The 17,118-nt window shown below is 40.7% G+C and overlaps 1 protein-coding gene across 9 annotated transcripts in view; it reads left to right on the forward strand.

Annotated features, from left to right (window-relative positions):
- Nucleotides 1-17,118, forward strand: part of ARNT2 (aryl hydrocarbon receptor nuclear translocator 2) — a 193,881-nt gene that overhangs the window by 138,490 nt on the left and 38,273 nt on the right. For all 9 annotated transcript variants that reach the window (XM_064456260.1, XM_064456261.1, XM_064456263.1 and 6 more), the window contains 5 exons: nt 1,989-2,091; nt 4,080-4,145; nt 4,610-4,695; nt 14,446-14,522; nt 16,652-16,786. In XM_064456260.1, coding sequence (XP_064312330.1) covers nt 1,989-2,091; nt 4,080-4,145; nt 4,610-4,695; nt 14,446-14,522; nt 16,652-16,786 — 467 coding nt within the window. The remainder of the gene's footprint in view (nt 1-1,988; nt 2,092-4,079; nt 4,146-4,609; nt 4,696-14,445; nt 14,523-16,651; nt 16,787-17,118) is intronic.

The raw sequence follows: 17,118 nt of genomic DNA on the forward strand, positions 1-17,118 counted from the left end.
GAAACTCTTCTTTTGTTTGTGTGTGTGACAAAGTTACTGTGTCCAAAAAGAAAAGTGCTTTTGATGGTTTGATTTGGCTTGTATGCCGATATGGACAGCCATTGGGTCCTGCACATATATTCTGTCTTTATTTGCTTCATCATGTATTGCCTTCATTTGTGAGTCAGTTTGCCTCCTGCCTAAAGATATCTTATTTCTCTAAATTGTGTGTTTAGTTGAGGGGATGAGGACATAGGCTGTGGCTTTGGATGTAGAAAATGAAACAGAGAGACAGACTCTCTGAAGCAGGGAAGGGAAGTGTGTCTGAATCTTAGATCCGTCCTATTTCATAGGGTCAGCGTAACTGAGCTGGGAAATATGGTGGTATGATTCTTCCTAGCTCACATCTGAAACATACATTTATATTAATATATAGCCCAGTGCTCTGAATTGAAGCATCTTCAGGAATTGCTCCCAGGCTTGCTAGCTTCTTAACCATCTGAGATAAACCTTGGAGATACACCAAATGACACAGCCTAACCTTCTGCTGACAAGGATGACTTTTCTCCAGAAGTAGTAATCTTTAGTGTATCTTAAGAATAAAATTCTACTGCCTAGTCCCTTATCTAAAATATTGATCTTTAAACTGTTTTGTAGTGATATATTCCTGTTCATGGATGGAGAGAAATATTTTCAGTTAAAGTAATTCTGAAATTAATGTTTGGCAGTAGGATTATTTCTCAATTTAATTTTTGGACAAAGACTCAAGTAAATCTGGTGAGGGAGACCTTGAATGAGTTCTGCGTGATTTCTTCAATTTAGTACAGAGCGTGGTATCTTATATTTCTGTAAACTTGGCTATTTATATCACAGTAAAGACTTAGGCTGACATTTAATTGTCCAGCAGGTGTTCCACTGCATTTTTCTTATCCACTGCCACTTTTGTGGCTGTGTCCAGCCCAGAAGCATTGTAGATCTGGGCCAGTGATTCATTTTTAGTCTGTGTTACTGAAGTGTGAGATTTTATAGTCACTTGTTAGCAATTGAGCTGTAGATGTGAGAGTCTGTTCTGTTGGTTCTTTGGTGATAAACAATAGGTTTCTAGGTGATATCCTGTACTCTGCCATCACTGATCTGAACCTATCTGTAGTAATCGCTGCCTTCTGTTTTGTGTCAGGAGAACATTACTACCTTGCTAGCTTTGTTTTTTAATAAAGACCTCTCCCACCTTACTGTAGGAGCATCAGCCTTGCACTCCCTCCACCCTGTCCTCTCTTGAGATGACTTGGTTGCTGTCATCCCTCCTCAGTGCTGTGTCTGTGGGTGAGGTTCTGAGGTTTGTAGTCAGCTTATGCTGATCAGCAGTGTCCAGCAGTGGACCTTGCATAGCCTCATGTTGCCATGTGGCAAGTCAGAGCATATCACTGATGTGGCTGAAAAATAACTTCAAATACATGCTGACATGTCAGTTTTTTATCAAATCTGATAGGGCCCCACCACAAATGTTGCTGTAACATATCCTGAATCTCATCTCCAAGGAGAACACCTTAGTCGTACGTATTCCTCACCGTCACAGCAGCCCTGATTATGTGAGAGCGTTCTGGATAGACACAAGAGCAGAGGGAAGGAGGAGCAGCAGCTGTCAGGGAAATGATGCGTGTTGCTCTATCAGTAGTTCTGGTAAAGAGTGGAGCAAGGAGATCAAGTCAAAAAGCTATGCTTGCTGTCATTGTCTTCTCTACCTCCAGACATTTGACCCTGCCTTGGAAGTTGGTCTTGGGCCAAATGAGAAGAGTCATCACTCTTGTGACTCAGAGTCAGCTTCGCTGAAATCATTAGTTAAGCCAGCACATAACCAATGTGAGGCTGGGATCAAGATGTTTCTTTGGGTTTTTTGTCCCTAAATGGGCTAATGGCATTTAGCTTATGAACTTACTGTTACCTTACTTTGTAGTAAATGGAATTAAATTTATGTACTGAATATTAGTTGCTCTCCCTGGCTTTTCTAGGACGAATCCTTGACTTGAAGACTGGAACAGTAAAGAAAGAGGGTCAGCAGTCCTCAATGAGAATGTGCATGGGATCAAGGCGCTCTTTCATTTGCAGGATGAGGTACGCATCTACCTTGTATTCCTGTGATGGTTCCAGTCCCATTAGATTAGACTCCAGACATTTTGTTGCACTGATTTGACCTTGCTTAAAAACTGATGCTGTAATGACACATTCCCATTACACATTTCCAGAATGCTTGCTTTTGGAACTGGAATAAAACTGAAACCTGTCTTCCTTTATGATTAATGACTAAACAGCACCTCATTTGTGTGTTACAGTTATTTTTATCAGTGTAGGGTGTAGGATGCTTTCCCCAGAGAACTTCATGACAACTTCACCCTTGGAACGTAAGCTATTGTCTCTTCTAGTCAAATTATTTGAATCAATACTTTGGGAACAAAGCTTTCGCAAGTGTAATGAAAGCCCAACTCTGTGTATTTTTTCAGCAAACCAATAATATTAAAAGAATTTTAAAGACAAACAGGAATTCAGTTGCAAACTTGCCAGCTGTGTAGGAATTAACCTAAGCCTGGTATGAATTAACCAGATGTCAGCCAGTTGATGCTAGATAAATGACTAATTGTTAGAGGGTTTTTATTTTGCAATTTTCCAACTTCTCCTTCATTGCTTGGGCTTCTTTAAAGAGATCTGCCTGCCCAGTGCTTCTGACTTGGGCTTGTGGGTACTTCTGTGTTTGTAGTGCTAATGGGATGAAATGCCTGTTGCTATCGCAATAAGTTTCTCTGTGTGGCTGGGGGGGGAAAGTACATAATTGCGTCTGTAGCCTATATCCAATATATGTGTTGAAAACACATGATGCAAGATTTGTTATGGAATGAAACACACAAAGCAAAATATTTGACACATGAAAACAGATCCCTGTGCTTTGGTTATGTGGTAGAATTCTTCCAGTCATGTGAGGAAGCCGAATGTATGGCTCGTGAGTAAGGGGTTTATATACTTCATACCTGCAAAATTAGACTTCAAAGCTGTAGCTCCTTTCTCCTTCTTAACTGGGGGGAAGGAAATAAAGCCTGGCAGAGAGACACTTGGAACTTTGCTTTCTCTTCCTCCAAGATGCATATAGTGGTCATGTGAGGAAGACTTATTTGTGCAAAGAAAACCAGGCCTGATGTCCTGTTTACAGTTGTTCCCCAGCTTTTAAAATAACATTTCAGATTGCAGTTATTTCCTAGCACCCTGATTCTGTAAACTCCAGTGCATAAGAGTAATTTTCTACATGCCAGTAGCCCCATTGTTTTTGTAACTCTAAATCTTATTTTAATTGTTCATTCCTTCTCCTTGGCAGTGACTGTTATAGAGAGGAGAGGGGAAAAAAAAAAAACTTGTGGGAAGAATGAGCCACAAATAATGCGAACTTTCCTTGTGATTACTTATTTCATTGTTATTGTTCTTTTTTCCATTGAAAATGAACTGGTTTTACCCTTCAGACTGTTTACTTAGCTTCAAATGGATTGTTAAAATTATACAGTTTGGCATAGTTATAAAGATCACAAAATATACATGAACAAGTGTTAAACGAAGTTACTTGACAGTGTAAATAGTCTGTTCTTGAAAACATTAGATTAATATCTACTAACATTGTAGCTGGTGTATGGCAGTCAAAATGCTCTGTCCAGGGGAGCTACTGTATGGATATTAGGGGCCTTATTTATGCCTGACTTATATTCTTCTCTATTTTTCTCCTTTGTTTTATAGTATTTTGAAGTGTATTCTTTAGCCACTCTTGCGATATCTATTTCAAATAGTCTTTAGGTTTGGGGGTGTGGGCAGGAGGGAATCTTTTTGTAGTCTCTTCTGTTTTTCTTTATAAAATAAAAAAAAATTGGGTGCTCAAAATATTGCACCCAAAAAGCTTGGCCTGTGGAAGCAGCAAGTTCTAAGAAAAAATGAACCTGGGACTTTTTTTCAGAAATAAATATCCATTATTGTCTACTTATATATCCTAATAAAGATATTAAAATGCATTTTCAGTTTGGGTTTTTATATTAATTTTTGAACCATTTCAAATATTAATTTACTTCTAGGTGTGGAAATGCTCCTCTGGATCATTTACCTCTGAACAGAATAACCACCATGCGAAAAAGATACAGGTACTATTACTTAATTTATCACAACAATTAGTTGCCATAAGCACTCTCATTTTCCACTGGGCTAGTGCTTACCCAGGGAGTACTACGTGGACAAACATCTGCATTAGCACACAGTGTAAAATAGCACTGGATCTCAGGAGAGGAGAACTTGCCGCTAAATTGAACTGTGGTGGAGTCACTGGATCTTTTTGGAGACCTTGCACAAGTCGCTCAACTTCTTTGTCTTAACCAGCTCCATCTCTGAAGTAGGCTTCAGTATCTTTCTCAGAGAAATACTGTGGAAAACAGGTATGGCTTGAATAGCATTGTAAAGGAGCTATATTGTACAGAACTCTAGGTTGACGGTTGGTTGCTTCTAACGTATCTTACAAATATCAGTAAACCATTAGTAGTCATACTTCAAAAACATCAAGCTGTTCTGCATGTCAATCAACATGATATTTTTTTGTTTCCTTTTCCTTTAGGAATGGCCTCGGCCCAGTAAAAGAAGGTGAAGCACAGTATGCTGTTGTCCATTGCACTGGCTATATCAAGGCTTGGCCACCAGCAGGTGTGTATCTATCTCATGTGAAGGCAATTTGTACTGTGCTACCTGCAAGACAGTTGAAAACGTGGCACAGGATCTTTTGGTGGTATAGAGCCAGGCTGAATTTCAGTGGGGTGACCCATTCAGTCTCATATTGAGAAGCTTTTGATACCAAGGAATCAGCTGTTGCTACTCACTGAGGGCCTCCCCGTTTTCCCATGTGAAACCCTTCTCAATTTCATTGGCACAGAGAGCAGTGGAGTTGTTGGTAAAGTGGGATTACAGCAGCTGGGACCAAAAGTTTTCAATCTGATAAACCGACATAAACATGGCTGATTTTAAGAAGGTAACCACAAAGCATTTGTGCCTCTAGACAATGCCAACTAGTGCTTTTATATTTAAGTACTGAGTTGCAAGCAACTGTGTTTGAAAATGTGTAATTTCAATTTAGGTGCATAGGTCCTCACTTCAAAGTGGTGGTATTAGTGGAGGATGTTCAGTCTTTGTGATAAGTTCTGTTTTGACGCAGTTTTTCTGGGAAACAAGTCTTGGCATATTGCTTTGAACCGCAGAGAAAAACATTTACCTACTGTAACTCAGTATTACATATGGGAATATTTACCTTTGGAAAAATTCAAAGAGAAGACTGTGGAGCTCATCCAGACATCGTCATGAACTGGATTAGTTGACCTTGGCATTTGCAGTTGTTGAAGAGGCTGTTTGCAATACGACAGCGCCTGCTGGCATGAATCAAACCATGAGTTGTCCTGCCCATTTGTGGTCATATACCACAAGCATAAATCACATTTATTCAGGGGCTGTGAATGCTAAGAGGTGATTTGCACTAAGTCTCTATGGTGGTGTGCAGATACCAGCATGCAGATGTGAACTTCCTGCTGAATTGCAGTTTTGGAAGAAGAGGAAAACCTCCCCCCTTGTTGCTAATAGGATTTAATATACTTCAGTGTGCTGTAGGAGTCAGAATGCTTCAATTTCATTTCTGTCTCAAAAGAGCGAGAGCACAGTGTGTGTAAATTACTCTATGAAAATGAAAGGGGTTTTTTTTGTTTTCTTAGACAAAGAGATTAACTTTCCTATTGGTAATTCCAAACGTAACTGAATTCAGTCTTGATATACAGGACATCTCTTCAGAAAGGTGCAGGTCAGATGAGGCTTCTTTTAGCTCCTTGCTTAGCTTGAATGAAAAGCTTGCTGCATGTTATGGCACATTTAAAGAGACCTAACCCTGTAGGGTTATGTGTTGCTGATGCAGAGCTGCAAATGCATGAACGCATGTCAGCACTAGGTTACGACATCAGCAGTATGTGACTTCCAGTTGCCATTTCTGTAGGGGAGCAGGCGCTGCAGTGCAGGAGCATGGGATGAAAAGGATCTTCTAGATCTCTGAGCACCCCATTGCCAGGTATCACGTTGTAAGTTCCAGTTGGTGTTAGTGAGGTGTTTTCCCCGTCTCCAGCTCTCCCAAAACCTCACTGCTCTCCCATGATTAGCAACCTCTCTCATTTGCAGTCTTCATTAGTTTATGGGAAGTTTATGCCAGTGTATTCACAGACAATATTGCACTGAAGATCAGGCAGGAGTTTTCCTGCTTTGTGTGCCATTCCAGTGTTTTGGTGCGTTTCCAGAAGGAGGGCATATCATGTCAGCCTTGACTTTGCAAAGTTAAACCAGCCCACTTCTAATGTCCACTTCCACAATGCATTCTCTTTTCTTTATTCTCATGTCTCTTCTCTGCACCTGTTCACATTTTCACTTGACTTTTCAAAATGTGGGTCACCAGAACTCTACACTCTTGTCCAGATGAGATTGTAGTGATGTATAATGAAAATGGTATTTCCTATCTTGACTGGCACTAAATGATATGGCATACTTCTCTTTTGTATGGTGCATCCTGCTGGCATCCTCAATCACCTATATACATACCAGGCTGCCTTTTTGTCAGTTGTCAACTCAAGATCTTCCAGTTCATAGCAAAAATAGTTTTGAACTGTGTGATCTTTCAATTAGTAATATGAAGTTTCATCCCATTTTTTTTTTGCTGAAGTTTGACTGTTATTAGTCCCCAAGTGCATGCTTATGCATTTAGTAATGTTGAATTTGATCCCATTTCTATTACTCCACTCCTCAAAATCACATGGTGCTCCCTTATGATATCCCAGCACTCATCCACAATGTTCATGCCTCCAAACTATAGCGAAATCCTAAGGGATGTTTTAGATTTTGACAGCCTTATGTGGAATTTCAGTGGTCTTTTATGTTACCATCCAAATTGTTTCTCATCATATTCATGCCTGAATGCCTTTTCCAGGGCATGAAGTACTGAATCATGGCCTGTTTCATGAGTGTTTATTTGCCCTCCCAGTCTTCCCCACTTTGCGTTGGTGATTGTCATGTATCCACTGACTTTCAGAGTTGAAGGGGAATATCCATGGGCTGAATTGGTCCCCAATACATTTGGGTAAATAAGTGGCAACATCACTGTTCTCGTTACCAATGGTAATTCAACTATAATCTGCAAAGCAAATGAAATAATTGCAGCAGTAATTCAATCTCCTAAGGCTTTTCTACCCCATAATAAAATTACTTTTGTTCAACTCAGCTAGAGGGAAGCAAGCTCCTGGCCTTTGCATCATCTCTGGATTCTTGGGAATAAATGGGTTTGTGCTAAATCACAGCTGTTTAAAAATTCAGCTATGGAGAGGATCATTTTCATTTATTTTTCAATTGCCAAGTGGACATTTAATATAAACTCCATATCCTTTTCTTACAGAGCTTGCAATGTGGCACGTGCATCATACAACTAATATATAACACATGAAACATACTTTCATAAATAAAGTAACAAATATTTAGCAAATGCACTTGATCTATACTTCTATATATACTTATCTATACTTCTAATTTGTTTAGCACCTGGTATTTTCTCTTTCTGGGTTGTACTGCATTCTGTGGCCAACGTGTTAACTTTTTTAGTCCCACACTGAGTAGAACTGTATGAACTGTAACAAGGCCAAGTGCCGGGTCCTGCACTTGGGTCACAACAACGCCAGGCAACGCTACAGGCTTGGGGAAGAGCGGCTGGAGAGCTGCCGTCGGAGAACAACCTGGGGGTGTTGTTTGACAGCCGGCTGAACATGAGCCAGCAGTGTGCCCAGGGGGCCAAGAGGGCCAACAGCATCCTGGCTTGTATCAGCAATAGTGTGGCCAGCAGGAGCAGGGCAGTGATTGTGCCCCCGTGCTCGGCACTGGTGCTGCTGCACCTTGAGTACTGTGTTCACTTCTGGGCCCCTCAGGACAAGACAGACATCAAGGTGCTTGAGCGTGTCCTGAGAAGGGCAACGAAGCTGGTGAAGGGTCTGGAGAACAAGTCTGATGAGGAGCGGCTGAGGGAATTGGGGTTGTTTAGCCTGGAGAAGAGGAGGCTGAGGGGAGACCTTATCGCTCTCTACAACTACCTGAAAGGAGGCTGTAGTGAGGTGGGGGTTGGTCTCTTCTCCCAAGTAACTACTGGTACAATGAGAGGGAATGGCTTCAAGCTGCACCAGGGGAGGTTTAGATTGGATATTAGGAAAAATTTCTTTACTGAAAGAATGGTCAGGCATTGGAACAGGCTGCCCAGAGAGGTGGTGGGGTCACCATCCCTGGAGGTGTTCAAAAAACATGTAGACATGGCACTTCAGGGCATGGCTTAGGAGGCATGGTGGTGTTGGGTTGATAGTTGTACTTGGTAATCTTAAAGGTCTTTTCTGACCTTAATGATTCTATAACACAATCAGTATTGATACAGAAATATCAAGACAAGAACTGCTCTGTGATCATTATTAGTGTGAAAGACTATCAGGTTTGACAATGCTGCTGCTGTGAGTTGTCTGTGTTAAATCTCTGAAGTAATTCAGATACTTTAAATAGGTGAAAAAAATGACTGCTGGCATCAGTATGCTGGTATATTTTAAGGACTGGGTTTGGGGGTTTTTTTTACAGATCTAGAGGAGAAAGCAAATTGTATTATGGCTCAGGTCTGTGTTCCGTGTGAAATCACCTTGCACATCTAGCCTGACGTTTTTATTCTTGATCCTTATCCTTAATTGACCAGGGAGGCTCACTTATTGGCAGACTGCCTTTTTTTCACTGAGAAATGAGAGAGAAAACATGGGAAGTGTCATACGTCCGCAGAAGTGAGCTCAGGCTGTGCAGGACCCACAAGCAGCACCTGCCTCTCCCATCTTTCCTAATAAAGCAGAGCCACGAGTGCCGCAGTCTGAGCGTTCTGTGTTCCCCTGGAAAAGGAGCTATTCGGCTGTTCCCTTAATACAGCGTGTTTTGCCTCTGAGTGGGACACAGAGGGAAAACCGAGCTGCTTTGAGGAGCATGTCTGTTCAGGCTGGATTTGTTAATGGCCTGTTCATTTTCCTCCATTGTGCCTGCAAGAGAAGGGTAAAACTAAGCTCAAGTACAAAACCCAGCATATGATACGTACACACTTATATCCCCATAAATTATGCGTTGGTCTCAAGTAACTGGGGTAAGCTTTGTGTAGAAGTCAAAGGAAAAAGGAGTCAGATATTTCAGGTCAACGTTCCAACCAGTTATGTTGTTCGTTTCTTGTGGAGAGCGTATGCTAGATTAAATAATGACAGGGCAGTGTTGGGTTATTTTGAATGAGGTAAAAAGACCCCTTGTTTGAAACTGGCATAGCACCAGTTCCAGCCTTTGTCCCCCTGTTCCCAGTGAAGCAGCCTGTAATCCTTAGCCTAGACAATGCTTCAAGTTCAGAGCCACTCACAAAACTGAGAAATGCTGACCTTCTGATCATTCAGTTTTCAATTTAAGCAAGCATTTGCTTTTCTTCCTTTTTTTTTTTTTTTCTCTCTCCCTCCCCTCTGAGCATCTCAAACCTGGAAGGAAATTAATCTTATGTGGTCCATATGATATTTTCCTAATAGGTTTTTTTCGTGCTATAACAATTGATGGAAAATATTTGGTGGAGAGAGAAGATACAGACCGTCAGGATGTTGCTAGTTTTCTGTAAATCAAAGCCAGGACCTGCAGAGACAAACACATAGGCTTAGATAGATACTTTTTTCAAAAACTTCAAATAAAAAGTCCCAGAATAATGTTAAATTCAAATAATGTTGAAATCTTTTTTTTTCCCCCGTAGTTTTTTAATCTTAAAAAAGAAACATTTTAGTCTTCCAAGTCAGACTTACGGTAATGTCTTAACCACAGCATGCCAAAGCTGTTAGGTTATTTTAAAGTTTTGGCCAGAATCTGGACGTTTGTGCAAAGTACTCCCTCTTTCAATACAAAACAAAATAGTTGCTTGAATATTCTTTGCAGTGCTGTCATTTTTAAGGCTTTTTTTAAAAAAAAAAAACCAACTTCGTTTTTATTGGTATTTTTCACAAGCTTTTTCCTTGGTATGCTGTAAACATCCACAGCCTTTTTTTGTGAAAGCCTTTTTCCATTGTTGTGTACAGGAGAACGTCACCCAGTGCAGTTTCATGCACAGGCATATAACTACCAGAAATGGTTCTGATGGAGATAGGCATTAACAGGGGATTGCTAGTGACCACTGGACACTTAAATTACATCCTTCTAAAGACTCATAAATAGTGTATTTTTGAGTGTAGTAAAGTAAAACCACAAATCCACTAAAAATGTTGTGTCTCGCAGAAAATATGGGGCAGAAGGAGAGAGAAAGAAGGCAGAAAATGAAGCTGTTCTGCTGTTAGAGCCAACTGGAAGCTCGTTAGGAAACCTAAAAAGTTCCTTATGTCCACACGAACACATGCCATTACCCTGTGGGAAACTGTTTGCTGGCATAAAGGGCACTTGGAAATTAAATATTACCTCTAACGGCACAGCATTCTATTTGTGATGCTCAGTTGCAGGCTTAGCTTTGCAAATTGTTTATATTAACTTGAACAAGCATAGCACTGTGTTTATTATTCAAGAGGAGCATATATTTGGTGTTGAGAAATAAAGCCTTCCTCAGGGTTACACATAAAGAATGTGAATAACTAATGTGTGTTTATTTTGTTGATGCCTCCTAAAGATCAGTTTCATGGCTGCTTTTGTGGAGGCTTTTTTTGGAGATACCGATGGTACTTAGTGATGTTAAGGAGCAATACTACATTAAGAGCTGGACAAACCAGTACTGAGTGTCATACATGCCTTTTATTTACCTCTTCGTATTGGAGTATGTTCAACAGGAAGAATGCTAAAGCAGAAATAAATCTCTCTCTGAATGCATCTCATATATAAGCTCACCCACAGCTGAAGCTTCGTAACTGTCAGCCAGAGAGTAAAGGAAGCACTTTCCCTCTATGGGATGCTGTCAGTAATCGCACTTGCACGGCAGGCGAGCAGACAGTCATTTTGGTGTGGTTTTACTCTAGGCTTTTTTAGGGAAGGGTTAGTGATTCACTGGGTCATGCATTGATTAATTCCAGACAGATTGTTTTTTATTCATAGGGTGTCCTGTAGGATAACCCAACTAATATATTTTCCAGTCTGTTGTACAGACCAAATGTAATCCACCTTGTTGGGGGGGGGGGGAAGTGAAAATGAAGAACAACCTCCCTTGCCAAGAGTGACATCAGAAATGGTGTTTCTTAGCTAGGTTTAATTTTGGAGATTGTTTATGTTGCTTTGAGTTTATTTGGGCAGTAGCAAGCATGGACCAAGTTCCTAAAAAGGAAAGCGTTGTTGAAAACTGCAGAAAAAAGATTATGCAAAGTGGAAGCCATCCAGCTGAGTATCTTTGCTGTCCTTTACAATACACTGCTGCTAAGGAAGAGATTGAAAAAGCTTTTGAAGTCAAAGGAAAATGCTTTAAATTTGTCCTTGCAAATGTAAGACTCCATTTTAAAGAGACCTTTTGCTTCAGGTTATCCAACTAGAACGCCTAGAATTACTTCCTTAAAACAGCACTTAGAACCCTGTGTTTGATTGGCCTAATTCTCAGGATACCGGGCATCCACCAGGAAAATCCTCTGAAGGTGGTAGGACCTAGAATCACTCACCATCTTTGAAATCAGACCACCTGTACTGAGCTGTCTGAGTGTAACAGTGATTGCTTCAGGCACCAGCTTTTAAACTGTTTGTTCTTTTGGCTGACGGTTAAACTTGTGGGTTTGCCCTGGTGCAGAGTTCAGGGCTGAGGAGTGAGACACCTCATCCATCTCCTGGAGGGATACAGTCCCTGCTGTCATCTTCCAGCCAAAGTGTTAGGTCGACTCTTCCGTGGCTCCGGTGCTTTCTTTCCTCCCGTGGTATTTTTATACACTGTTGCATTTCTTTTGCAGCACAGCCAGCATCCTCATGCTCCATCCTAAACTGTTGCATCTTTTAATTTGTCCTGCTCTCAGATCACACCTCTAGTCACCGCTTTGTAAGGTGAAACTGCTGAATGCCAGTTATCATCCCCTGCAAACTGCATGCAATTCTCAGTTAACCATTTTCTACCTATTTAAGATTAAAATTGCTCATGTGGAGGAGTCTAGGTTTGGTTTTGGGAGCTCACGCTTCCGGGCACCCTACGTGTGTGAGCAGATAGCAGCCATGTGTCTGCCAAAATTTTGTCTAAAGTGGACACAATTTTGAGTAGATATGTTTGCTGCTGCTTTTTCAGGGTAATTTTCTCTTTTTCTCAAAAGGCAGCAAAATTCAGTTCCTTTGTCTATTGGAGCTGTCATTAGCTGATTACTAAGTCCGGTATTGAAGAAATAACTATGTAAACACAGCAAGGAAGGAAAACAAAATACTTCTGTAATAGATATGAATCTCTTAACTGTAGTTTCACGTCAGTAGTTTATGCTGTCCGTGGCATGCTGGTGTCTCAGAGCACAGGACTTATCTTTGTTTGGGCTCTGGTTTGTAGTTTGCCTGGTGTGTAACAGAAAAGAGACTGGAATAGTGGTGTGTGAATAATACAATGCTTTGTAATTTGACTGCTTGAAGGATGAACCAATAAACTGCAGGCAGTGCCGAACAGTCCCACAGGGAGGGTAAGTGCAGGTTGTCTTCATTTCAAGGGTGTTCTAAATCAGGTGAAGGGTCTTGAGTGAAAGTTTGGGTCCCTGGTAGCCCACAGAGGGACCTTTACTGGAAGCACAAAATAATGTTTAATTGAAAAATAACATGTCAGTTCCTTCAGGTGTTATTTTTAACTTACGTGTTGTGTTTAATGATTGATTTCTTAAAACGTACTCGTAAGGTCATATGCTGCCACCTTGGTCTTCTCGTACAGCTTCTAAGAAAACATTTCAGAGGAGTATCCCGGTGTTTGGTGAGGGGTATCACATAGGTTTAGAAGCTAAGGAGTTATTTAGGGCCAAGTCTGTATTTCTGGGTAGTAAGATCATTGTGTAGGAGACAAGGGGGGTTTGCCCGCCTCTTGTGTGTGACATTGAAATTCATACTGCACCTCAGCTTCCCACCTGAAGGGACAATAACACTCCTCCTTTGTAAAGCTCTTGAAATCCCCTGATAAAACTCTAGTTATCTGTCAGGGGCTGCAAATGGAGTTAGGCCCCCAAAACTGTAATTCCATTGCAAATACAGTTTGAATATATTTTACAAAAATAAGGGTTGTTTGTTTTCTTTCACTTTGTAAATTTTATTTTATTATATCGCTCAATGGGAACTGAAAAATACCTGTAGAGTGCTGTTTAGAAACTGAGTGCCAGATTGAATTATTTTGATACAAAATAACTTCCTTCAGAGACTACTTCATTCAGCAGCATTTGTAGTCATTTTTCAGAGAGGTCATTTAAGAAAGTTGTATGCTGTCATCCTCTGCATGGTCCAAAGATTGACTTACACTGGGAATTATAAATTTTGAGAATAAAGTGGCTGCTGTTTCCTAATTGGTAGCTGCTTTGCAATTAATTTCACTAATGCTTTAAAGTGCCTCTTAAATTATTCACTGCCTGTTGTGAAAAGCAAGTTCCTTGAAAAGCTTTGTGAAAGAGTTTACAAATATAAGTCAGCGGTGTCACTCTTGGAAGATGATTTTTCAAGTGCTTTATAGGAAATTGGTATCTCAAATCTGGAGTTGGGAAATAACCTTAACGAAAGGCCTGGCCAACTGGCAAGTAGACAGAGCTAATCTGAATGTTCCTATTTGTGAAACACTCAGATGGAAATCAGTACACATGTATGTTTTAAAATTATTCTTGTTTTTATAATAGTTACTCCTGTTACACAACTGACACAAGCACTGTTAGCAAAGCATCTGCATTTTTTTCAGTCTGTCAATGAAACGACCCAGATTTAGTCCGTTACAGAAAAAAAGTAAAACCAGCTGTTAAGTATGAGCATGCAGTTAATGAAAAATCTCGTCTGTGCCTTATTTTTAAGGCTCATTATAATATATTATTCACAAAGAAAGCTGAACATAGTATGCATTCACTGAACATGTTAAGTGACCACGTGGTTCTGGTAACATGCTGTGGAGAAGTACTCATGGAAACAGTATTGTCCATCTCGGTGTATAATGGCATTTTTGTATCTGCTTTGTCTTAGGCAGCCAAAATAGCTGCTGTGGGTACTGATATGCCTGTGAGGTATGTAGCATCGAGCACAACTGAGTAAGATCATCTGATCTGAACCCAGATGTAATGCATTAATAAGGCAATAAGGTTATTTTGTATGATTTAAAGCATCTAGAATAGTATAGAACCAGGCCAGCAGCATCTCTGCTCATCCCAATTTACTAATTATAACAGTATTTATTATCGTTTACTTTAGGAATGACTATACCAGAAGAAGATGCTGATGTGGGACAAGGTAGTAAATACTGCCTCGTGGCAATAGGAAGGCTTCAGGTAATGCCAGTCTTTCCTTATACAAACTACTTCTGAAGGTGTAATCAGTGTTGTGGTTTAGTTGTAAAGGATTTGCACAAAGTTCTGGTACTAGACTGTAACTTCTACCATGCCTACAAAATACGAAGCACCTTAATGTCGGTGTGCAGCCAGTGAGTTACAGAATCATTAAATGGTTTGTGTTGGAAGGGACCTTAAACGGCATCTAGTTCTAACCCTCTGCTGTGGGCAGGACTTGTTTAGAACATGTCAACGGAGCAAAATGAAAATGTGGTTTTGGTGCATATTTGTATTTTACGCAACAACAGCAGCAAAGGTGCTCCTGAAGCATGAGCACGTACAGACCTGCTGTTCTCTAGGGTGCATAGGGCTGGAATATTCTAGACTCTGGGAGTACCAGTGCTGCAGGTGGCAGGTTAAAGTGGCTCCCAAAGCCAGTGATATGTGGCCTGCTATTCTTTCATTCGTTCTCTCTCTCTGGCTACTCAACTACTTGAGAAACTGTGATTGCAGGAGTTATTCTAAAAATGGTAAAGATAAGGCAGTCAAGAGGCACTTCACAAATAATAGCTTTATTCTCAGCGCGTATTGTAGTGTGCATTCAGATGTGATGTCAGGCGAGGAAACTGAGAATAAAATTTTACTTCCTTTTTGTCCAGACAGTTGCAATTGGCATTTTAAATTTTCTTCCTTTGTCCATTGCTGAAGAGAGTTCTGAGCAGGAGCTAGAACAGTTGCGGTGAGTCTCCTTCACCGCAGCAGGGAGGCTAATTTTTATCTTCCCAGTCTGGGAATTCTGCCACGGGTGAACATGTTTGAGCCTTCTGCATGATCTCCTGTTGGCCTGCACTCGTTGCCATCTGCTAGGATGGCATTGCTCCTTCCTACAAGGTAGAATGACCCTTTCGTTAGAGCGCAGGTGCCAAACCCATCTTACTTGAGCTGAACAGCCTGCTGCATGTTACTGCAAGTGTTAGCACTTCTGCAGAGTGTCTCTACATTGTGATGACAGAGCTACAAAAGTATTGCATGATGTTTTTTAGGTTATTCATGCTTTATAATCAAGGATAGTATATTCCACTAATGGAGAGAAAGAAGTTACGGGGATTCCTATGTTACATCTACAAAGAAAGATGATTTCTGAGAAAATCACATTAGGAACATGTGGAGTGTCAAAACATCTGTTATATTAGAAGAGCCAGCAGGATATGTGAGGGAGGGAAAGAGGAGGCTGTGTGGATTGGTTTTATCACAAAGGAGTCAAGGTGCACAAATTAAAAACTCTGTTCTGTAACAGCAAATTGAAATCTTGCACACAACTAACTGGCTAATCTGCTTCAAGACAAAAGAAGAAAAGAGATTTTGCTCTTTTTGCATTGGGACCATGTTAACAGAGAGCGCTCTGGAAGTTGTAAGAAAAACACTGGTCTCATTTGTAGCCCTAGGAAAGAATGGATATGAAGTGGCCTGACTGCACAGGTTTCAGGCAGAGAGCTGGAAATGCATCATTCTCTCTGAGATTCAAGCAGCATTTTTAGGATGACTGTATTTTTTTCATTATGAGTAGCCACTTGCTGACCTACTATCACCTACCTCAACCTCTGGAGAACTTTCTGCAGGTTCTCTGGGTGTTTCAGCTGAGGTTTGTCTCACCTGAAAGATGAGTGTTGAGTCTGAGCTGGTCCTATTGGATATGTCTACAGATGAGTTGGCCTCTTCTAGAGATTGACCTTCCCATCCTAAAATGGGTAGACTGAATTGTCCTCTGCAAGTCTCTCATTCTTGGTTGGCAAAGGTGGGAACCAAGATGCCTAACTTTAATGTGGTGCCACCAAGGGAGATGACTCCAGACATACTTGTATCTTTACTATATCCCTCCTTCTTAAGAAATTCTGGTGTATTTGTTTTCCTGCTGTGCTGTTAAGCCTAGGTAGGTGCCATGGGGTGAGATATATGCCCTGCAAACAAGACTAAAGGCTGTTCTGCGTCATTTATCTGTGCTGTTTTATTTATTACTTCCTTTGGTAGTTAGCACTCTGCCAACAGATCTTGTTCTTTAGCTACATAATCAAATTTGACTTAAGGTGACTGTTCTGTGGGCTAAATGCTGTGGACTTCATTGGCCGTAGGTAACGAGCTCTCCAGTGTGCATGGACATGAATGGCATGTCGGTCCCAACTGAGTTCTTGTCTAGGCACAACTCTGATGGAGTCATCACCTTTGTCGACCCAAGGTGCATCAGTGTCATTGGATACCAGCCCCAGGTCAGTGAGTCACTGTAAATGTGGAGACCGGTTAGAGCTAATGCAGAAAATTCTGTTAGTGCATTAAAAACAAAAGCAGCAGAATGTGAAATATTTGTAACTGATAAATCGTATGTCATACATTAAATGCTGTTCATTTTTCTTTGCTGTCCACACCTCTGTAAAATTTACTGGCTTCCCATTTGTTATGTGGGGTATCTTTTTATACCTTTTAGATCCAATTAGAATTCTGATGGCAAGATGCTTTAAACCTTCCACAGTTTTCCAGTGAAGAAATTTCTGTGATAGAAAGTTAACAGTGCTTAGAGAGAGTTTTATTCCTGTAGATCTTT

Source organism: Phalacrocorax carbo, chromosome 7, assembly GCF_963921805.1.
Source record: "Phalacrocorax carbo chromosome 7, bPhaCar2.1, whole genome shotgun sequence".
NCBI lineage: Eukaryota > Metazoa > Chordata > Aves > Suliformes > Phalacrocoracidae > Phalacrocorax > Phalacrocorax carbo.